Raw genomic sequence first — 24584 nt, 5'->3', positions numbered from 1 at the left:
CTCCCCTTAGGCCAATGCAATGCAAATAGTTTAAATATGTTTTCATGTCTCATGGCCATTGTGAGTCATGGAGGTTCAGGAGGTGTGTGGTGTTTTTTATTTTTATTAAATTACCTGTTTGGCAACTGAAAGTAAATGTCAGAACAATATGGAAAAGGTTTTAATGTTATGCTCACTCACATTGATTCACAGTGGGCTAGCCATGTTGACAGTAAATTGTCTATACAAACTGTAACAAGCCCCTTCGCAAATTCACTAGCATCAATGGAGGATGTTTTCATGTAGAACAGCTGGGAATAAATCCCATGTACAGCAGCGGTTGAGTTGAAATTCACAGCAATTGCAGTTTGTAGCAGGTGAAGCTACTAGGCAGCTGGTAAATGTGTCCATTTGTTCAGAAAACACCCTCCTTGTGATCAGCTGCCTATGCAGACCACAATCTGTCAGTCCCCTTTCAACAGTCTTAAGATCTCTATTAAGACCATTTTACTCGGTCGCTTTGTTCATTCTAAGAGATGCATTCTACTGTTTTGCAGATAAAATAACTTTACCCTACCAGTTATAAACCTGCAATTTCACATACAAAGGGTTACAATAAATCAGGAGTGTGATTATCTACTGAAAGAGCAGAGAATGGAAGCCAAGCAACCCCCACAACAAATCCCCAGGGCATTTCAGTCAGCAGCCAGTTCTTCACAGACATTATTGTCCAGGGTAAAGATTTGTTTTTAATAGAAATGCATAAATAAAACAAAGACTAAATCAAATTGCAAGTTCACTGGCAAATCATAAAATGGTAAGTCGCTGGAAACACGTAGGGCTAATGAGTAAAGCATGTATTTTAACTTGCAAAAAATATTGAGGTGAAATAAAATTTAATTTTGAATTGTTTGTGCTACACAAAATACTTGTATGTACATATACTACCATACACACAGTACTATACAGAATTGTTATTCTGCTGTACTGTGTGTAGGTGTAGTCTTATTGCTATTGTCTGCCTGATTTTGTCATTGTCTGCTTTAGTTATTGTAACTCGCATGAAAGGTGTTGGCTTGATTGGGACTGAGTTAGAAATGAGATCTCTCCCGTAAAATGTAAATTACATACCACAGAAACAAAGATTTTTTTGGCCAATGTCAACATCAGTACTCAAGTAGAGGAAAAAGAAATAGAATTGCACCATAACCTTGATGAGAACGGTGGGCTGCATTTCAATGAAGAAACAGAAGATTTCCTTTTTTTTTTTTTATGAATAGATTAGGAAGCCGGCTTCTCTTCACCGCGTGCCCATCCTCTTTCCATCTATTTAAATCAGAAAGATACATTTATTTTCTGGGCACGGAATTACCACAGTACTTAAAATTCCATCATTCTGGGATAATAATTAAAGAAAAAAAACTTGCAAAATGACACATTAGCAATACCATTGTTAATGCAGAGATTTACATAGTTACTGTTTCGATCTGTATGCATTGCGGGTGCTGCAGAACTCGGCTTACCCTGCCTCACTCTGACAATGATGGCCATTATAAGACAGCTCTGCATTGCTGTGTAATGCCACTGTTATTTTGTTTGTTCTTATCTCACTCTCTCTCTCTCTCTCTCTCTCTCTCTTGTTGTTTAGTAAAGAACACACACATTACAGTGAAATGTAGGTCAGCATACAGCTTCTGTGTATGAAATTGATAAAACCCAAAATGAGTCTTTTTGAAATAGAATCGGCTATAATGGTAATGTTTCTTTGTAGAATAATAATCATTGTAATTAATAGTCATTAATAGATATTTCATAGAAGTAGACCTCGCACATTTTCTTAACATTTAATAAGGTAATAATAGTACATGTATAGAATATTGAAATCTGGAAATTCTAGAATGAGCTCTTCCTAAATAAAATACACAAAAGGGCCGTATATGATACATATTTAGCTGATGTTTTACCACTGCATTATGTTCTAATATGTTTTTGTATAATTTCATATCAATCCTGCCTTTTTGGTTTGTACAGAGTAAACCAATGCATTGGTATGTCTGACCAGGACTGGATATAGATATAATGACTAACTTGGAATAACTGGAAAAAAAACAAACAGTGTTCAGTCAAACTCCTTTTGACAGATTGGTGGATCACAAGGTTAAATTGTTTTGTGTTTTATTTAGGAAGGACAGCAATGGAAACCAAGTGTGCAACACCACTCCAAGGTTGGTCTTTTAATTTATTATTTTATTTATTTATTTTAAGATTTATTGTAATTTACGATTCATAAATATTGAAATTGTACAGCCTGCTTCTAGCAAGCGTGCTACAGAGAATGGTCCTGTAGTATATTGCATTCTGATTACATTGCTATACTAATTAATTTGTAAAACCTAAATCTAATACACAAATTGTAAATACAGAAAACAAATGCATCCCAATTTCAGTATTATAAAGCCATTCTCAGAAACAGTGAGGAGGCTTGCTGATGTGTAGCTTGAACCAGCTATTGGGGTTAATTTTATGATTTGCTGAAGACTAATTTATCAGCACACCAACAGTAAACTAAATTAATGATGTATTGACTGATCTTTTTTCTAACTTGAATTTACTGCTCCAGCTTCATGACACATTTACAATGGGGTGGAGTGTGCAGGCGAGGCAGAACAAGAGCCACAAAGCTATCGATCCAACGCCTCTTCAGCAGCCTCTGGTGAGTTTCCATGGCAACCAGCGCCTGCTTATCTCGGCTTTTCTCTCAAGTCTTCGATACCTGTTGATTGTCACTGACAAATTATTGGTGATTTTCTCCTGCACTGAAACTAGATTCACACTAAATGTCCGAGGTGTGAGGTATGCCCCAGAAAAGTCAAATGTGTGTGTGTGTGTGTGTGTGTGTTACACAAGGTCCTCAATTTGATGCCAAATAACAAAATGTAGAATAATATTAACACTAATAATTTGTTTAAAAAATTATATCACAAAATAACATATCATGACAGATGTGAAGATAAACGTTCCAATAAAAAGATAAAACATCTCCTTTACTGTAAACGTTTTTGCTGACCATTTAAAGTGGCTTTGATTTAGATTAGATATATTTCAAAATGTGGGATCAAGGGCATTATTATGCATAGCCAAAATCTATACATTTTGGAACAACATGGTAATGCACAACATTCGAATCATCTAATTTAGAAATTTTTGAGTTTTGACAGACTTAATGGGGATTTGACCCTACCCAGTGTGATGTTTCTGCAGAATAGATTCACTGCTCTTTAAGATTTGGAAAAAAAAGCAATCGAGGTAAACAAAATCTATGAGGAAGTGATGCAAATAATTACAGAAACAGCAAAAAACATCGCTGGAACACAGAGTACAAAATGTGACCATAAGGAAAAGAGGGGAGATGAAACAAACAGCACCTCCTGAAGTCAAAGATTGAATACCGCAAGACAGTAAGAAAGTGCATTACTGAAGCTATACAGTCGTTCAGCTGTAGGTTGGTAGAGAAAACTTTTGAAAATAACCGAAGCGTGAAGAAAGCAAAAAAAAAGACTAATCATCTGGGGGAAAAAACAGATTTTAGCAGTCAAACAAGAGGACGGGACTGTCATCAAGAACCACAAATTGATTTTGAAGAGAGTTGAAGACTTTTACCAAAAATTATATCAAGATGAAAAGAGCAACGTAACAGATGACGAAGACGAGATGGAAAAAACGCAACCCGAGGAAGAAGTTCCAGACGTTCTATCGAAGAAATGAAACATGCTATCAAACATGTGAAGACAGGAAAGGCACCCGGAGAAGACGGCATAACGACTGACATCGTGAAAGAAGGAAGTTAAGCAAAGTAAAGTACCAAACAACTGGAACAACGTATCGGTGATACTTTTACATAAGAAAGGAGATAAAGAAGACCTCAAGAACCACAGACCTACAATCTACTTTTTTTTTTTACCAAGATAAATTCGACTCAACGCAATCAAATGAACAAGCAGGATTCAGGAGTAGATTTAGCACAGTGGATCATCTTCAAGTTGTACGGTAAGTGATTCAAACCAGCAACGAGTACGAACTACCACTTTGCTTGGGATTCATTAACTATGAAAAATCCTTTGACTTGTTTACACAAGATCTGTATTAAGCTCTCTGAAAAAACAAGGAATTGAGAAAACCTACAGAGACTAGCACCATATACAAGAGTGCAACAGCCACATTAAGACTCCATAAAAACAGCGACAGAAACAAGATTGAAAAAGGAGTTAATCAAGGAGATACAATTTCCCCAAAGCTCTTTACGGCCACCCTAGAAGACATTTTCAAAACACTGGATTGTAAAAATAACAGACTAAATATCAGTGGAGCCTACTTGAATCCGCTACGGTTTGCTGACGACATCCACATAGTTACAGTGTGCCCAGAAGAATTACACAAGGCTAACATCAAAGTGGATTTGAAAATGAACCCGATGAAGTCATGTTCAGTAAATAGGCAATCAGTCAATGGGCTCAAGCTTGAAGAAGTCAATAACTGTGTGTATTTAGGACAATTTGTTTTGGCAATGAAGAGAAAAAATGGGCTGGAGTGCCTTTGGAAGATTAAGCATTGCTCTGAAAGGGAAACTGCCCTTATGCCTTAAGAGGAAAGTCTTCAACTAGTGTGCTCTGCCAGTGCTAACCTATGGACTCTCAATGCAAAAATGACTCAAATATTACATACAACTCAATGGAGTATGTAAAGATGCATGCTAGGAATAACAAGAAAAGATAAAAGGAAGGAATGGATAAGAGTGCAAACAAAAGTATGCAATGTTATTATAAGAGCGAAAAAAACTGAAATGGCAGTGGGCCAGACAAGACTGGATCCCAAGAGATATATAAAACAAACATGAAAAAGACCTCCAGGAAGATGGTGAGATGAAATTAGGAAACACGCCAGAAAAACATGGATGAGAGATGCAGCAGACAGTGTTTTGTGGAAGAATCTTGGGGAGGCATTTATCCAGCAGTGGATTGAAAAATGATGATGATGATAATGATGATTAGATAGATAGATAGATAGGTAGATAATCAATCCTAATGTGTACAGTAAAACAAACGGAATGTAATGGGAGTCTTTCAATTGAAAAAAGGTAAATACTGTACTATTAGTTTTAATACTATTGGATTTATGGATCGAACCTACCATGCAATCACAAACCAAAATGCTGCGATAATGCACAGTTTATTTTTTATATATGTTTTAAATGAATGCTTTTAACATCTTTAATAACAAAACCACCTACATATATGATTACCCTGACAGTGACATTGCTTTGACTTGCAGCCCAGACTTTTTGCGTCCTAAACTGATGGGAAATGTCATAGCCACTGGGATGGGAATTGTCAAAAAGATAACAGGTGGAGATAAAACTACTTAGTGTGTGGATGTGAACTAGATCTCTGCCTTGATATTTATCTCAAGTGAGTACAGCTTACCAGTACTCCGGAGGATAAGTAAATCCCCAGGTAACCCAAACAAGAGCACTCTGTGGGAGCTTCCACATTGATTCAGAGTGCTTGTATTTCATTTAAACATTGGCAATGCTGCCCTTTGTTGTGTTAAGGCTTTTTTGTTCTTTCCTCTCATTTTAAGGTTTTAATTACCACGCTTAGCTCCTTTGCCAAATGACATACTTAATTTAATTTAGTTGATATATTCTGGACCTGAATGAGGAGTTTCATCAATTTGTTTGAAAAGGGTTTCCTGTTCTGCAGCCTAGAATTGCTAAAGATTATTCACTGAACAGATTTGGACTAAAGTATCCGCTCAAACTAAATCTCCTCCACACATTACTCCTGAGTCTCAGCGCTTGTTACCAGTAAATTTTGCATTGACTTGCTATTCTGCTCCTCTTATTTTTTAAAGCTGCCTGATACATTGGTTCTGCATATCTAAGCCGTTTACTCCTTGTGTCCCTGGCCACAGTTTGAGATCAGCAAACAAAGCCTTCTGGTAGTCCCAAGATTCCCAATTAAGAATTATGGTGCCAGGAATTTGAGCTGTCATGCTTCACAACTTGGGAACTTGGAATGAACAGACAGTCAGTAGTTTTAAGTCTAAGCTATTTCGATCAGAATTTTGTTTAACTAGCACTGCTGAGCTTCTGCAGGCTTCTACATGAAAGACACATTAACACAACTGGTATGGTATGATTATTTAATCTGCTGTCCAGTAATCTAATATAGGACAGCGTACCATGTTAAATTCTTATAATTGTTAAGTTATAGATCACATAAATATGGCTTGGTTTTTTTTAATTTTATTTATTTATTTTAGTTTAAAATTAAAGTTGACACTTAATTCATGTTGCCTGGTTGCTTGGTGACATGGTAGTGTACACTGTTGGCAGTGTTCCTGGAAAGTTAATAGCCTAATCAATTACATGAACCATACAGGATGAATATGCTAATCAGTGATTACATATGTATTCTGAATCTATATGCACAGTGGGTATACAGTTAAAGATATTGCAGTGAGTCGGCTTAAGTCCAAGTAACCTTAAACTGGATATTCACCCATAATGTATACCAAATAAGTACAAAAAATGTATGCATTTGTATAAACCGTTTTTACTCAATAACTTAGCTCCCAATGCTCTATAAATGTATACTCTTTTTTGTGCATGAAGCATGGGGACAATGTTTAGGTATAGGAAGACATATAATCATCTTAATAAGAACAGAAGGGAGGCAAATCTGTAAGCTCAGGATGTGTTATGCAGCTTTTGTGGAAGTCAGGCTTGTTATCAACAGCTGGAAGTCTCAAGACACTTTGGGAGGAAGCCAGCTTTGAAGGGCTGCTAACAGTGAGGAGCAGTGAGCTTGAAGACCTTGGAACCTCACAAGCTCTTTGGCTGGGTTTCCAGACATTGTGGAAATCCAGGATATGATTGGAAACGTAAAAAATGTTTTCCACAAATGGAAAAGTTGGGAATCTGGCGGGTGCCAGCTATTGGAAATGTTTTGATGGTATTACAGTATTTGTTCTTGCAAACTTTAAAAATATAGATACAAAATTAGAACAATTCTTGCTGAAATAAGGAGTTAGGTTTGTATCCTCATTTACTAAAGAGAAAAAAAAAATATGAAGGGTTGTGAATAAAATATCCATTGTAATGTCAATAACTAGATAACAGAAGCATCTAATTACCATATATTATTAATTATTATCTGGGCATTTTTACTATCAGCATTTGTTAAAAATGTATCTGGCCAAGTATTATGAATATACTGAATAACCATTAAGACTTAATGCAGTGTAGACTTAACGGAGGGCTGTAAAATCCTTTGACCTTTTTTCGAGGGTGACATATTTTTATTTCTGAGCCTTTTAATTGTAAAATAGAGACTGTCATGAAAAAAGCTTTTAGTAAAATATGCTATTGATAAAATGTATTTCAGGTTTATGGGAAAGGGCCGGTAATGTGTACCAAATTGTATAATATATATATATATGTATAGTAATATTACTATTAGTTGTAGTATTATTAGTATGAGTATGATTTATTATTGTTGTCATTGTCATTATTAAAAACACGAAGCAATCCATCAGGTATCTGAAACTTCATTTCTGATTTCAGCTGGCAGGGGCTGCACCCCCCATGGATATTGCAGACCTGCCCCAGCTCCCTCAGCCCTGTTTTCTCCAGAAATCCAAGGCACCCACGTCCATGTTTGAAGATGCTGAAAGGATACTGCGACAAGTGAAGAACAACAAGAAAGTCCTTGAAGAAAACTTGGAAGCCATTATGCGGGCAAAAGATGGAGCTGCCCTACACTCTCAGATTGAGGCTTTGTCAACCAACAGGTATGGATTAGCGCTATAGCAGTCTCATTCCCAATTACAAATGTGTAGCACTGATTAACAAAGTAAGCACTGCTTGCCTATGAAAACGTGAATACTCTTCATATACTTTAAACTTACACTTGTGTTTTCAGAAGTGCGGGTTATTCAGTACTGAGTAGTACATGTCAGAAAGAAGAGAACACAAATCCTGTAAATATGCATTTTTCCCTGTCTTTTTATCTTGCTTTTTAAGGAAATTGTTGCATCTCTCCTTTCTGTGAATGTGGATTTAAAAAAAAAAATACAACAAAAAATACTGATGGTGTCTGCGTAATTTGTCCTCGGAGCCTATATACTGGAGGTGTTTATGTAATATGGTATGTTTTTGATGAAACTCGGTTAAGACATTTTTAAGCAAGTTATTGGGAGTATCAGAATGTGGTGAAATAAGAGAGATGTTCCAATGTTGTGCGTATGGTGGATGTATGTCATGGTGGTCTTATATTTTCAGCTGTGGCAGGGTATGTTTGTTACTGGTGTACTTAAATTGTTCCCAATAGCCAGTATCCCGAGCTCCAGTTTTGTCTTCCTGTTTTTTTGTTTTTGTTTTGTTTTTTCCTGTTGTTTCTGAACCCCAGGGCAGTGATTTGAGTATTTTCTTTTGCTTTGTGCTATTTCAGCCCTGAACCACGCTATTGTGACAAGTCGATTCATTATCCATAAAAAAACCCTCAATGTGCTTTCAAGAATCTGCCTCTCTAAAAGGCCTGCTTTCCATGTCATTTTAACACTGACATGGTGTAAAAGTTACAAGTAGGATGTAAGATTAGTTCCGGTGTTTACCACCTGTTTCACTTGTTCTAAATAAGATTAACATAATGTCCCCATAGAATGTCTTGAAACTCTCTGTCTTGAATTACTCTTTTAATCAGACTTTTAGTTTAATTGTGTTTGTATGGGGTACAAGAACCCATGTGTTGTTTAGTAACATTGTAGTGCATTGAAGCTAAACAAATGAGGATGAAAGAGACACCTAAATTATCATGAAAAGTAACCATTTCCATATGGTCACCCCTTTTGCTACTTTTCCATGTTCATTGTTTTAAATTGGTGAAACACAGGTCCCCCTGGGGTTCACAGTGGAGGTCTGAATGGCACATCATAGGTCTATGATGGTAATATTTAATTAACATCACTGTTTAAATAATTTAAATAGGTTCGATTGTGTACTGTGATTATTCAAAATAAATATCTAACGGTGCCTGTCGGTCTCTTCTGTGTGTTTCTGTCTGTAAAAATATGTAAAACTCAAGATTTAGATCCATAACTGCTTAGATAAATATCATAGAACCCCGTATGGCAGATACCAAATGTAAGTGTTGTGTTACCTTTTCTCCAAATAATTCTGTTAAGACTTTCTAAGCAAAAAACCTTCAAATGAGAAGACATGTAAGAGTAGTGTGTGCTTATAGCCATGATTAACCACATACACACTACACATATATATATATATATATATATATATATATATATATATATATATATATATATATATATATATATATATATAATGAAAAAAAATATCCTTGCTGTACCACACTGTTCAAAGACCTTTGTCATTTTTTTATTGTGTCATGTTAAATTCTTATTTCAAGTGGCTCTTTGCAGACGTTTTTGTTTGGATAGTGGAGGAGAGAATATACAGACAGTATGGCTTGTTATATTTGACAGACCTTTCAGTATAATTCAAGTTCAGTGCAACAAACCCTGACTGTTGTCATTCTGTGTAACATTATTGGGCAGGAAACAGAAAAGAAAAACAAAAAAAAGTTCTAAAACCTAAAGGGCTTATTGCAAAAATTTGACTTTGCAGAATATTTAATGTCAAGACCATTTAAATGGCTTGACTGACAGTTGCCCTCAGAGTGTCCTCCAGGCTTCAGGAGGTTAAGGCAAAGAAAACAGTTGGATTGATTGGCAGATGTCAAGGAAGTGTTTACAACGCATTAGCCAGATAATGATTTCCATTACATGAGAGTAGATGTTGAACTTCATGCTGATTTGAACTTGGCTCTCGCCAAGATAAGCACCAACTAAGATGTAGCTTTGCAGTAAACTAATGTGATCCACCTGCATCTCCATCCATTTGCGTTGTTTTCCATCTGATGATGTAGATATCCTTCTGTCTGGTGTTGATTGCTGAGGTGTAATGCTGGCTCCAGGGATCAGCTCATTTTTCCTCCTCAGCGCATCAGCACACACAACGGCTGCGATGCTGGCTCTGGGGATCAACCCAGTGCGGTCTCCCCAGCGCATCAGCATGACAACCGTCTGGATTGAGCTAAGTAGGGTACATCTCTGGGGTCTCCAAGTGGGCACTTTCCATCCTCTTTGTTTCGTTGACTAGCCCACAACACCTCAAGAGGGCTCAACAGTGATTCTGGCATCCCAGCATCAACCCCCTCCATCCCCCACTCAACTCAACCCAGCTTACTTACCTGTACATCGGCGTTGCTTTCTTTCTATTGTGCTTGAGATCCCCATCCAGAATCTTTCTGTCTCAACCACAGCCAATTGCTGCTCCTTTCATCTGCTTCAGATAAGTTCTTCACTGTGCGATGCAACTCTTGGCCACTGAACCCGACGTCTCTGAGAAACCGGGTTGTAGATTGTACAACAAATCCTCGACAACCCACCTCCACTGGGTAAACTCAGACTCTCCATCCTCGCTGTTCTGCTTCAGCAGCTAGTTGAGCATACCGAAGTTTCTTCCTCTCATACGCCTCATCCACAGCATCTTCCCATGGCACTGTTAACTCTACCAGATGAACAAGGAGTGCTGATCTAGACCACAAGACAATGTCTGGTCGAAGGTTAGTGGTGGCAATCTCAGGTGGAAAAATAAGCCGTTGACCAACATCTGCCAGCATCTTCCAGTCTCTAGCGAGGCTTGATTTTAACACCTTTTCTTGGTGTTTGCTCTCCTGGACGGAGGAATATTGTCTTTTGTGTGTAATGCTTTGATGGAACGGGTGGCAACTTATTGGTCAGGTTACGATTGTCTTCCAATGCTAAGGCCAGACAACGCAGCACCTGGTCATGGCGCCAAGTAAACTGTCCTTGCCTAAGACCCACCTTACATACTGTCAAAATGTGCCTTAATGTTGCAGGTGATGAACACAAAGGACATGAGGGTTCCTCACCCACCCAGAAGTTTAGGTTCTGTGGTGATGGGAGAGCATCATATGCTGATCTGATGAGGAAACTGATCCTGCTCTGTTCCATTGTCCACAGGTTTTGCCAGCCGATCTTGCCTTGTTCCACACTTTCCCATCTCATTCATTCTCCCTGCTTGGCCTGGGAAATGACCTTTACACACCTGATCCTTTCCTCCTGCTTTTGCACCTCATTGAGTACCAACTTCTTCCGTTGAGCTGGGGTTGCTTTGTGCCATGTAGGAGGAGCTGAACTGAGACCAAAACCTCCTTTTCCATGCTGAACTTGCCCCATAATATCTCCGATTCGAAGGGCAGCCTTAGCATCTTCCACAGTTTCCTTTGCCGTCCATTTTCTTCCAGTTTTCAGCACAGGTGCTGCCTCCCTTACGCATTTGCCTCGTGAATCTACTAATGTCATTTCCAGTCGAACTTTGGCGCACTTAAACTCCTCGGGTAGAGCAGAGATTGGTAGCAGCAGTATTCCTTTACCATGAAGTCCCACTCTGCTGAGGCAGTGTGGAACTCCCAACCATTTCCTGACGTATTAACTGATTAAAGCTTCCATCTTCTCAACTGTTGTCAAGGAATCCTCGTACGTCAGTGGCCACAACAGACTTGACAGTAGACCAAACTGAACGCACCAGAGTTTCAGTTTGCCGGTAAAGCGTTGCTGCCTATGCTCTTCAACCCTTCCACTGCTTGCTGTCTAACTTCTCCCACACAAACTGTGTCCTTTATTTCCCCGTTGTACCATCTCCCTAGACTTTTCACTGGCTTCTCGGACACTGTTGGTATTGCCTCACCATTAATGTAGAACTTTTTATCTACTGCTTTACCTTTAATTATAGAGATGCTCCTTGATTTAGTGGGCTTGAATTGCATTTGTGCCCATTCAGTGTTATTGATTAATTTGCCCAATAACCGATTAGTGCAGGCTACGGTTGTAGTCATTGTTGTCATGTCATCCATGTATGCTCGAATTGGTGGTAGTCGCATTCCAGAAACCTAGCGCTCTCCTCCCACTCCCCATTTTGATGCCCTAATAATTAATTCCATTGCCATGGTAAAAGCCAGTGGAGAAATGGTACATCCTGCCATTATTCCAACTTGTAGGCATTGCCATGTAGTGCTGAATTCTGAAGTTGAAAAACTAAATTGCAAATCTCCAAAGTAGGCTTTCACTAAATTTGTTATTGTCATCGGTACGCTGAAAAAATCAAATATTGCCGTAAGAAGTTCATGTGGCATTGAACCATATGCATTAGCCAAATCCAGGAATGTCACATGGATCTCCTTCCTCTCCTTTTTTGCTGATTGAATTTGTTGCCAGATTACGCTGATGTGTTCTAAGCATCCTGGGAAACCTGGAATGCCTGCTTTTTGTACTGAAGTGTCAATGAAGCAGTTCTTTAATAGGTAGGTTGACAATCTGTGTGCAATAGTGCAGAGCCTAATACATTTAATACATTATGTGGAATAGGACTTGGTGTGTAAAATTAAAAGGTGTGTGCCAAGAACCTTTGGATTTTAGGTAAACTACTCCAAGCCCAATAATGCTGGAGGAAATGAATAGGTAATGAACCTGATAGTGTATAATTCTCTACATAAAATATGTTTAGAACTGGTAATTTGTTTAATACAGCGCATTTGTCTGTCTATTACATCATTGTCTGTCTGTCTTATTTATCTACTGTATATATGTCTACAGTGTGAAGTCTCTTTGGTCCTCTTGCAGCCAGCCTGGCTTGGTCTATTAATAATTCTGTCTGTTCACTGACCCTATATATTGATCTGTCTGTCCATCTATTTATTTATCTATCAAATAAAATGTATTTTCATGTTTCATGTTTCATGTTTTGCACCATAAGCCCCTGTCGTAATGGGTTGTAAGTTAATTTAGTTATGTAGATCTGATAAGTAATTCGATTTTCAGGGGATAAAATAGTCAGATCTACTATAGGTTGCAATATACAGGGTGATTATAAAGTAAGTTTACCACATCAACACACCATATCATTGGTATGCTAAATTGCTGTCTAGTCACCCTGTGTATAAATATAGCAAGACACAGCAGGATTACTGCTTAAAACAGACCCTATTCCAAAATCTTAGCAGTGACAAATGGCTGATTACTTCCTTACAGCCAAATTCAGTTAACTATTTAGCTAGGTAATGGGTATTTTGGGAAAATAATAACTCCTGCTGTGAATGTGAAACAATACTTATTTCAATTTAATTAACAAATCACATATTATTAATTCACTGTTAATACATTATTAAACTGCATTTAACCTTTGTTCTGATTACAGATATTTTGGTTTTACACAACACTATGTGACTTGCAGGAACTGACTGGGACAGGCACAGGACTTCATTTTACTTTTGATGAGGGTTAATAAGAAAACATTATAGCAAGGATCCCTTTTGTTTCAATGTGAAAATAGAATAATAGTTTCAAGATACGGTAAAAAAAAAAAAAAAAAAAAAAAATGAGATTGGATGAGGATACTGATGTCAAGAGCTGTAATTTTTTAGGCATTTTGTGCCAAATTGTGTGGCTTACTGATTAGTGGTATTGCTAACATCTGTTTCTGAGGCAGGTTCAAGGACACTGCTTGAACCCTTGTGCACGAATCAGCTGTTGTTGAATTTCTCATTTGTTCTGCTCTCTGAATATTCCTTCAGATGTCAGCTCTAGTTTTTTTTTTGGGTCAGACAGGTCCTAATAGGTATCTCTCGACTGACTGTGTGCTTAACTCTTTCTCAGACAAAATAGTCTTCTAAGCTCAATCCTGCTCAGACCCTTCCAGCTGCTCACCTCATTAATGACCTTCCAACGGCAGTTGCATATTTGTAGTACAGTAGTAGCCAACCCAAGACATATGTTAATGACACTTGGTGTGCTGTCTGTCGTGTTGTAGAAGCCCAAGTGTCTACAACACTGTTGCCACCATTTCCAGCTCATTTCACTTTTAACTTGGTCTTAGTCCTTGGCTGTATGCAATACATGTGAGAACAGGATACACACCTTGTGAATGACAAATTATTGACAAACAGCTTATACAGTAATATAATTCACTGAAACATCTACACACCCTATGAATCTTTGAAATTACTGTGGATGTTTTATGTTGTCTCTTGAATTTGGCAAAGGGGTCTCATAAACTGGGACCAGGTACTTGGAGTAAAGCTTGATTTCTTTAGCATTAGCTCATTTCAAAGCATCCCTTACAACCTCCACTCTTTCAAGATATGTCTTTACCTAGCCAAGCATGCTTTACAAAAACCCCGGTCAGGCGATGCATGCATTCCAGTTATTAATCATCAGCAACATCTACAGCAGGCTTTTAGCAGGTAATACTTTTCAGATCCAGAACATAAAAAGCAGCCTTTTGATGGATTACTGCGAGACTGTGCTTCAGGTAGCAGGTGTTCACCCCTTACTAAAGCAAGTCCTGTCCAGATCCTGTTCGTGTTTTTGAATACATGTCTAGGGATGACATGCTGACATATTCACAACGGCAGCCTGCAAATAATAACCTGTAGATCGCTTCCCTTGTATATGTATCTTTTGACAGAAGTTTGACAGCACTTTGGATTACATGTCCTGCTCTCATATTGTAACTACTAGTGGAATAAATGTGTTCAAAAAGGCCATTTCCATGTAATTCAACAGTAGTTTCCATGTACCCCATTTTTACAGTTTAATGACATGGCTGTTCGTGTTATTTTAATCTCTACTAGTGGAGCTCCTGGACATACTGTATAAATAAAATATATTCTCAGTCTGAGCATACAGCTGTTTGGTGTGTTGTTTAGTTAGAGGTAACCACAATGCAGTGGGCCATGCAGAGGTGGAAACCGCTGTCATGCAACGTAGTGGATGTTTGAAATATTTGTATAAATTATATTACAAAACTGAAAACCACATATTTAATTTTAACAAAATGTTTTTGATTTCTTGTTTTCGTTTTTATGTTCCTCATTCCAAAAAGTTCAGAAAACATTCTGACAAAGCTGGATGAAAGCTTATTGCTCGAAAAGCAGAAAAGACTCCCCAGTGTTTGCAGAATAGTAATTTGAAAGTAAAGTATAGTGCAGGGGTCTCCCAACCCTGGTCCTGGAGAGCTACAGAGTCTTCTGGTTTTCGTTTCAACTAAGCTCTCAGTTACTTAACTAAACCTATCATTGGCTTAATTAGTCAAGATTAATATGTGTTCCTGATCTTTAGCCATTGATGATGTAAAGACACCTACAGGCCTGCAGGATTGGGACTCTCCAGGACCTGGGATGGAGACCCCTGGTATACTGTATGTGTTGCTCCCCCTGATGGGAGGGTCTGGGCTAAGGCAGAAGTGGTCTGTTTTTAAAGAAACAGGCCCTGCTAATGCCTGCACCTGGTTTGCAGACAGACGCACATCTGTTGGTAAATCAGGTGTGTTCTTTTTTTCTCAGGCAGCATGAAGTGCAACTGCATTAATTAAGCCTGGGTATAGGTTATAGAATCAGCAGCCAACAAATAATTAGTGAGGTTGGATGCTACCTGCTGTTTCATCATAGGAAGATCACTAAATGAAGCGGTAATCGTCTTTGGAATAAAATGGTTTGCAGATTTTTTTGATAGATATTTATGTCAATTTCTCTAATGTAACGCTCAGCTAGAACAAAACAGCAGCAGTATACCCTCTTATGGTGATAAAAAAATACCTTTTTTGATTTAGTTTCCCCCTTCATTTTAATGGCTTTCACTATTCTGCCAAAAATTGAGGCCAAAATGTATCGGTAAAGGGCAGCTGTTCCCAAACAACCTGTTTTATTGTATTCTAAATTCTGAGATACTGTGAGAATTGTTCTTGCTTTACTGCAGTCAAATCATATTTCCACCTGAACAAGTCATTATAACATATTATTTGTAATTTGTGCAAGCGGGTGTGTGTGTATCTAGCATTATGCCTCAAACCTGTCTACAGTACAGTTGCTACTTTTACACTGCTCAGCCTCATTGCACTGATTACAGTAACTAAGATGTCAGATCTTTGGATGTGCATCCTAAGGTTTTTTTTTGTTTGTTTTTCATTGCAACCAATCTCACCACTAAAAAGTCACTAAAATGCCAAGCGATTTGAGATCAGCATTTAAACAACAATAATAATCACTCGCCCTAGGCACATGGTGCACTTCCCGTTCGGTTTGCCTCGGCTGGTTTTCCTTGAAATGTCTCTGTATGCTTCATCAAATTCCAAGGATGTAATTTTTTTACCCTCTCTGGTTTGAATTTGGAAAGCTATGGTAATTACTGGAGAGAAATATAACCAGAATAAAGCTAATTTCAGCAAGTCATTCTGACCCTGTTTGCAGTTGAAATGGTCTTGAGCATCCTTGACTAGCAGGCTGGACAAACAATGGAGCCACCAAAGGCATTGACATAACCGGGTCTCTGTAGGCTTGACCCATTTCAGAAAATATGAAACTAGACTTTTGACTTTCTTTACACCAGCAATTTAAAGGATTGTTATTGTAATGGTAATAGCACTGTTTCATTGAAACTGGAAACATTTAAGGTGAAATAGGAAACTGCAGTAGCAAAATATCTCATGGCCAGAATACCATATATGTTAATATGCATTGGATAGCCTTTATATGTTGTGGTAGGGTAAACTACAGAATTGCCTATAGAAGAGGCAAAGACTTGAGAATCCAGCGAATGAGAAAACAATTCACATATCTCTTTGTGGTGTGAGAAGAGTAATGATGGTGCTCTGTCAGGGCTATGTTTGCAAGGTGTAGAATGTCAAGGCTGGAACAGTTATTTCAAAATTGATTTAATTATTTATTTATTTATTTTTAATAATTTAGCTAACATAATATCTTAGGAATCTGGGGCAATGTTAACAAAGTTCATAACATATTTTAGTTGGGTTGGCTCAGTCAGTAGTCATTTCTGATACAAGATCAGAAGATTTAATACTAGTTGGGTGGTGAAAAAATAAACCTGAACAAACTAATCTTCCAGCCCTGTACTTTGTCAGCCAACACTCATGGTTGTGGGGGTGTTGTGTTGTGAAATTGCTTTTTAAGTGAGACATAAAACTGCTTCTAAGTGCTAAAATAGAGGTGTAAACCTCTGTGGGAAAGGCTTATCTCACAGAAGCATTCCCATTCACAATCTGTAAATGAATTAGTCATGTAAAGAAGAGTAAAGTCGCCATACTTTTTTTTTTTTTTTTTTAAAGTAAGTTTTTACCAGAGTTGCCAGATGTCTTGTTGTGATTAATTACTGAGGCCTAATTTAACCAATTTAGGTTAACAAAGAAGGCTTACTATCTAATAAAACACTTGTAGGTATGAGCAGTGTATACTTTATCTTACAGTAGCCAGTCCTGTCTAACTTTAAATTAAATCATTATTTAAAAGTACCAAAGGGAAAGGTTTATTTCTCACTGCGTTTAGAGTGGAAAGGCTGCAGTTTATGACAGAAGATGGAGGCTGGGTTAATTCATCCCTGTCTTTCTGTTTTAAAGTATCATTAAATGAAAAATAGGAATCTTTCAAGATGGAAGGCATTACAGTCCCCATGTACCATGGGCTATAATCAAGAGAAGGGAAAATGATCCAAATGGCAGTGTCATAGCTGGAGAGCCTACACAACATTTTTATAGGGTGAAACTGAGAAGGCTGAGTCGTCTGGTCTGAGGACGATGGCTGGGTCAGGAGCGTTACTGCATTAAACAGGAATGGTTGGCCTGGAACAGCTGCACTGCCAAACCAGACTGGACTAGAAAGCAGAGCTCATAGTCTGCCAAGAATCTCCCAAAACTTGCACGCCATATGGTGAGGTAGAGAGATCGCACATGTTAAAATCTGCCAAGTATTTAACTGTTTAGTGGTCTCTCTGAAAATGCATTGTTTGGGAAGGGCCTTGTTAATTTAATACTCTATGTAAACACATCAACTGGCTGGGCAGGTTCAGATGAGGCCTGTGGATGATGAGTTCTGTGTTCGTAAAAAGACTTCAGAAAAAGTATTTCAGTAATTTAAAAGATCATTTTATCTTCCAAATATTTCAGAAACAAAACTTGTACTGCAAAATGTAATTTGGGTAATAGCTAGCCTCATAAGTGCAAATCGAGCAGATTAGTATGGTTAGGCCTAATTTATGAAGAACTGTGGAGAAAAAAAAAGAAGACTTTTTTTGGAAGATTAAAAACTTTTTTTTTATAAAAAGCCTGACAAGTTTTGTAAACACATGAGTCATTGTAGTTTATTTATGGAAGCTTGATTTAATTACTTCTGGATGCAAACTTAAAGATGAAGGGCTCTATGTATCATTGTTTTTTGTTTCGTATCTTGACATTTCGTTGTTGTTGTTTACTTCGTGTACACCCTACACAGTTTGTATTAAAGAGTTTTCACAACCTGGGACCCCTCGCACTAAAGCATAGCACTTATACCGCTGTGAAAAAGAGCCGGCTCCTTTCGAAGGAGCCTATATCGGGCTTATGTCTGTGTATATGATTCCCTCACCTACCAGCCCTGCCACCCCCTAAAAATATAGTAACCCTACCCTTTGCGTACATGGCTGATGACTTCAGTAATTAATACAGACCTACACTACCGAGCGCCTGGCCAACTTAAAATAATATCTCGAGGCAAGACAGTACGTCACCCTTTCGAGTGAGCCTACTCGGGCAGCTTATGTCAGAGTGATCTAGCAATGAGACCTTTCAAAATTCTAGATCGCGCCTATAATTTTATTCGAAAGTAATATCGGTAAGTGTCTCATAAAAAAAACTAATAATTGCATTACGTACAGGTCAGTAACAAGAAATTGAAAACTTTTGATAAAAGAATTTATATATTATATATATATCATAATCATAATATATAGAATATAGTAATATATATAATATATATATATATATATATATACCATACAAGGATTAATTTCATATATATAATATACCATAAGCAAAGTAAAATAAAATCAATACAGTGATCGTTGATTGCATCTGAAATGCCTTTTAAATAATCACATTTATCACTGATTTCATGTACACACGCAAGAGTTTTGTCTTGATTAGCTGCAAAGTCAGCAACTGTCTCGTTGATTAGTGTGCATTAGTGTTTTTTGGTGGCTATGGTGGTTATGGTTTCGTCATTACATAAGTTAATTTGATTGTTGTTCTGCGCTTCTCCAGCTAGTGTCTGAAAATTCACTGGGAATTCTTCCATGGGAGGCAAAGTTTCTGAAATTTACATAAATAAATAGAAATAATTAGACAATACTGCAGGTACAGTTGCAGCTGTTTTAGGGCAGATTTATAAAGGTATTTATTCCAAAGGTACAATTTGCAATTTTTTAAAATTTAAATAATATATATCTAGGTTTTTGATGATGGCCCTCCTCCACTTTGTCTACTTAGCTTTTTATTTTCTGCTGCTTTCTTTTTTGTAAGCCTCCGAAGGTAATGCCATTGTGTTTTTATTTCAGTTCTGTTGCTTACGGTGTCCCAGTGAATTTATTTAGTGAGTTATTTCTTTCCATGTTTCTTTTCTTAATCTTTTTTTTGCTCTGGGCAGTGTTAAATAATACTTCCAGGTTTTTTTTTTTTTTCTGTTTTAGAAACTAATATATCAATTTTTCACATTTGCCTCAGCCCGAGAGTTTGCAGAAGCCATAACTTTAACTTGTAAATTATATTACTTCTTTTTGTTCCGTATGGAGACTTTACCAGACGTTCTAAACTTTCATGTACAGCATTGCGAATCTATTGATAATGACAGGTACAGCAGTTGTCCACAAAAAAGATATGTTTAGTACATTGCATGCATTCATTCTACAACAGTGAGGCTATGAATTTGCAACATACATAAAGAGTTTTTGAGTTCTTAATGCTGCATACCCGGTTTTCTTTAAATTTATCAATCAGTCAATCCATTTTATTTTTGTATAGCGCCTTTCCTGTAGAACATCTCAAAGCGCTGTGCATAAAATACATCAGCAATTGTTAATTAATAAAATTACATTAGATACATTAAGATACATTAGAAACATTTAAAGACGAAGCAATTTTTCAATTACCAAAAGCCGAGGAAAACAAGTGTGTTTTAAGTGTAGATTTACATTTTTCTACAAAATCTAGTCTCTCACAAATAGAAGCAGTGAGTTCCAAAGCTTCAGCCTCCCAATGTAGTGCATGTAGTGGATGGAACAGCCAGCAGCCTAGCTTCTGAGGAGCGGAGCTAACACCCAGGGACATAAAACTGCAATAAAGACGAAGGACCAGTTCCCTGGACTGCCTTAAAGGTCAGCAAAGGATCTTAAAAATTACCTGATCAAAAAATGGTAGCCAGTGTAGTCATTTTAGGACGGGTAACGTGTTTCTTTTTTTTTTTTTTTTTGTGCCTGTCAATATTCTAGCAGCTGCGTTCTGGACTTACTGTAAGCAATGTACCAATTTAAAAGATCACCCATACAACAGTGCATTGCAGTAATCAATCTGAGATGTTACAAAGGCATGAATCAGAATCTCAGTCTTTTTATGAAAGGTGAGAACGGATTTTGGCAATATTTTGTAGATGGTAAAAAGATGATTTAACTACTGATGAGGCTTATGGAAATCTATGACTTGGGCTGCTGTCTAAATCTGATCTATTACATGTAAGAAATATTATTGTATTCCTAGATCCTCTTGCTCGCTAGAAGATAGACTTATCTGGGGTGTGGCTGTTGTTGATCAGTTTATTACTGTGCATTCCCTCTCTTCAAACAGTACTGCCCAATAGCCGGCCAAAGACACTAGCTTCCTGTGCCAGCCTGAGGTTCAAAAGCATATAAGGACCATATAAGGGGTAATCATTATCTTAATCTCCAAAGAAGATGGCTTCTGAGTCGGTGTGATCAAGATCTGAGATTTGCCATTTTTCATCATGAATTTCAGCCCCTGCCGAGAATGACATTTGTGACACAGGATAGGTCAAAGCTGACAGTTCTCTTGGTAACGGAATTATTCTCCTGTAGACTTTCATCTCGGCAGGGGAGGATCCAAACTTATTAGAGTAGCTCTATGAAGAATGCTTTGCTTTTACAATATTTATATATAAAAAAAAGTAAAGGTGATGACTGGGTCATGAAGAATTCATACATATCTGTATTTTCTTCAAAATCCTAGCCGGTGGTACAGTATCTAATCATCAGAGAAAATTGTTTTAACTGATCAAAGCGAGATCATGCATTCTCTTTACCCCTTCAGAAACGTTTCTGGAAATACCATATAACATATAACAGCTAATTTGATGCTGCAAGTAATAGTTCACAGCTGTAAATTGCCCCCATATTCCAGACTGAATCAAACTGTCAATCCTATGGGTTAAGGATCATAGAACTGCCTACTTGAAGTAGTACATTAGGGTAATGCATCTGCATGTTGTACAACAGAATTCACAATTACCACATGTAGTATAGCAGTCCTCAGGTCATGCCTGAGTTCTGTTGAAGGTTCATTTTCAATCCCACTACAAAGTCATATATAGGTCAATGTGTTCATCAATTTTAAAATTTGTGTTTTAGTAATTACATAACATGTAAACATGAACTTACTCATTGTTGCTGTTGCCTTTTTAATGACTAATCTTTAATGCTTTTACAATAAGAAAAAAAAGGATATGGATACTTAGCACTTAAAGGGTTAAAATTGTAACTGGATGCAGCTGCATGGGTTTAGACAGCGTTTCAGTGTATGGTTTTGGCTTGTACTGAGATATTGTACTTGGAATAAAGATAGCTCTATTTAAAAATATAATTTAAAAAAGTGTATCCAGTTTGTAATGTCTTGTAGTTTGTTGTTCTGTGCCAGTGACTTCATCATTTTTCAAAGCATGGCTTGTCGGTGCTGGGCCAGGTGAACCATGTTAAAGGCAATTCTCGTTAACAAATGGACCAGGTGTTTAGTGCCAATCAGTAAAACTGCAAATTATTCTCTGTACTTGCAGTATATGTAGCTTTGTGTCCATGTGATATATTGTTCATCAGAACATGCTTTTTAAGAGCTTGTAACAAGCTGTTCAGTTATTTTTCATGATCTTCTGTTTTATTCCTTTATTATTTAATTGTTTCTATAGTGTGCCAGACACTGCAGCCAGATGCATACAAAATGATCTCCTCATAATTTAAGATAGATTTGAACTAATTTTGATCGTTGTTGCTTTTTTGAAAAATTGAGTTAATGCTCCTGAGACTTTTGGCATGGGCTTCATAAATATAACTCTGCACTATTTTTCTATTGCTAAAAATCTCTGAAGAATTTGGCACAAAAAATCTGCTCCAAATTCTGGGCTTAGCACAGAGCCTTGTCTGAGCCAGCAGTCAACTTTATCACTGAGCATTGCCAAGTTCCTCCATCTCGGGTTAGAATTTACAAAACAGATTGTTTTGTGAAGCTTTCCACTAAAGGGAGCCTTATCATGTTTCAGTTGGAAAGTAATGCTTTAATTCCCCAATCAGGCTTATAAATATGCAGGTTTATGTTTCAGGAGAAACGTTCCAGGAACTGTGTCTGGTTGGAACTGTGTTGTTTTTTGCCAACCAAACTAAATTTGCTTGTACCAAAACTTTTAGGACCATCTTCAAAATCAATTAGCACCAGGTTTGATAAAATAAAAATGTAATTTTGTTTTGTTTTTTCAGTCCCTGGGTACCTGACAAAATAAAATGGAATCCCAAATGGTTGTGAGGCTCTCATAACCCTCGTTGTGAATTTTAGAGGCTTTCATTTGTCATTTGTGAACAGATGGTAATCATGAAATTTATATGAATTCAATTGTATAAAAACACACACACATATATATATATATATATATATATATATATATATATATATATATATAGAAAAAGGCGACAGAGTAACAAGATTATACGGCTGTTATCTCCTTTAGCTGTGTTTTACATTGTATAGAAGGACAAGATTACAGTTGAATGATGTTGTTAGCAAGTGAAGAATTGGAGATTGACATTCATGCATCTTGTCTGCATGTGGGATATCTCTTGTTTCCAGGCATGAAAGCCATGCAGAGGAACTGTATATATCACAATATGTGTTTCTGTGTAACGTGTCCTGTCCCTGGATCTTCATTGCACAGCTTTATACCAACTTTCTTTCTAGCAGTTTACTGATGCTCATTATATGCACTGTATTATTTTTTTTTGTACAGGGCACCAGTAAATTAGCTTAGCAACTACTGTTAAAAACTTTTTTTTTCTATTATAGTGAGGCATAATGTTGACTGGGTTTGTGGATAGAGACATAGTTGGCTCAATATCAAGCTCAGGGTGACTGTATGACTGTATGTATGACTGCAGTGAAATGGTCTGTTAAATGTGCTTGTGATCAGAAATAAAGATTGGGAAGGAACGTGGGTTTACTGCTGCTACATACTGAGGAGCTGAAGGAAAGTAAAACAGAACGATTAACTGTTCTAATGGTTTGATGTTTTTGAAATGTATTATCTGCTTATTCCTTATGAAAACCTAAAAATTATTATGTAAAAAAAGACAAAGGCTAGAAGAACTAGAAGAATAAAAATGAACATACCCTGTAAATGTAAAAAAAAAAAAAAAATCTTTAAAAAGCACATTTATTAATTGTATTAAAGAAATAATCTTCTTTGCCTTTGCATGCAAATATTGCAACAAAGTTCCTTTAGTTTTTCTCAGATTTCATTATGGAGGACTGTAGGTTATGAATGAAGGTAAATAAATGTAGCATTGTATACTGTCTTTCCCTTTTTTTCTTCACTAACCTCTTCTGATACATTCCTGGCTTCAAGAACATTGTTTTTCTATTTCAAGGAAATATTAAACTAAAAAAAAATATTTACGCCCAATGAATCATTCACTTACAGTGGATTTAGTAAAGTTGTACAAGATACTGTATGACCACAGAATTAAAATAAGGATAACAATAAGGGAAATGTTATGTGTTTTTAAACTGGTTGTGAATGTATAATGGGTACTTGAAGGCACTCATGGGGCAATGTTAAGAAGACTGTCACAAGCCATATCAGGCAAAATCAAAAATCGTGTTACAAAAGTTTACCGTTTTCCCCCACAGCTCGGGTTCTATATACAGTATATATTTACAATGCCAGTCAAACCCTTCTCTTGAAATAAAATATTTTAATATGGAGTTTTGCTTTCCTTTTATTGTTTTGCTGCCAATTTCAGCTTTTTGCTGGCAGACAAATTTGCCTCATCTGAACTGGAATTTCCTTTAACTAGAACCAGGCATGTACCTCACCGTTGACTATTCTTGGCTACACTTTTTTCAGACAGGTAGTTTTCTCCTTAACTCAAATGCATTACTTCAGTATCTCAATCATAATTCAAATACTAAAATGTCTTTATTAGAAATTCCACCTAGCACATTTAGGAGCTTGTGAGGAAATAAAAGATTATTCTTATTCATTGTATAATTGTAATTGCCATATTTCCCTTTAAGGAAAAAAATAGCATTGAGAATCTGGCCTCATATCTAATAATGACATAAAGCTTTAACCATA

At 37.0% G+C, this 24584-nt stretch overlaps 1 protein-coding gene across 1 annotated transcript in view; it reads left to right on the top strand.

The window, feature by feature from the left end:
* LOC121324318 (TALPID3 protein-like) overlaps nt 1–24584 on the top strand; it is a 158525-nt gene that overhangs the window by 68073 nt on the left and 65868 nt on the right. The window contains exons 11-13 of the mRNA XM_041266041.1: nt 2163–2204; nt 2600–2692; nt 7604–7830. Of these exons, the coding sequence (XP_041121975.1) occupies nt 2163–2204; nt 2600–2692; nt 7604–7830 (362 nt within the window). The remainder of the gene's footprint in view (nt 1–2162; nt 2205–2599; nt 2693–7603; nt 7831–24584) is intronic.

The sequence above is a fragment of the Polyodon spathula genome, chromosome 12 (genome assembly GCF_017654505.1).
Source record: "Polyodon spathula isolate WHYD16114869_AA chromosome 12, ASM1765450v1, whole genome shotgun sequence".
Taxonomy (NCBI): domain Eukaryota; kingdom Metazoa; phylum Chordata; class Actinopteri; order Acipenseriformes; family Polyodontidae; genus Polyodon; species Polyodon spathula.
This window is presented reverse-complemented; position numbering and strand designations above follow the sequence as displayed.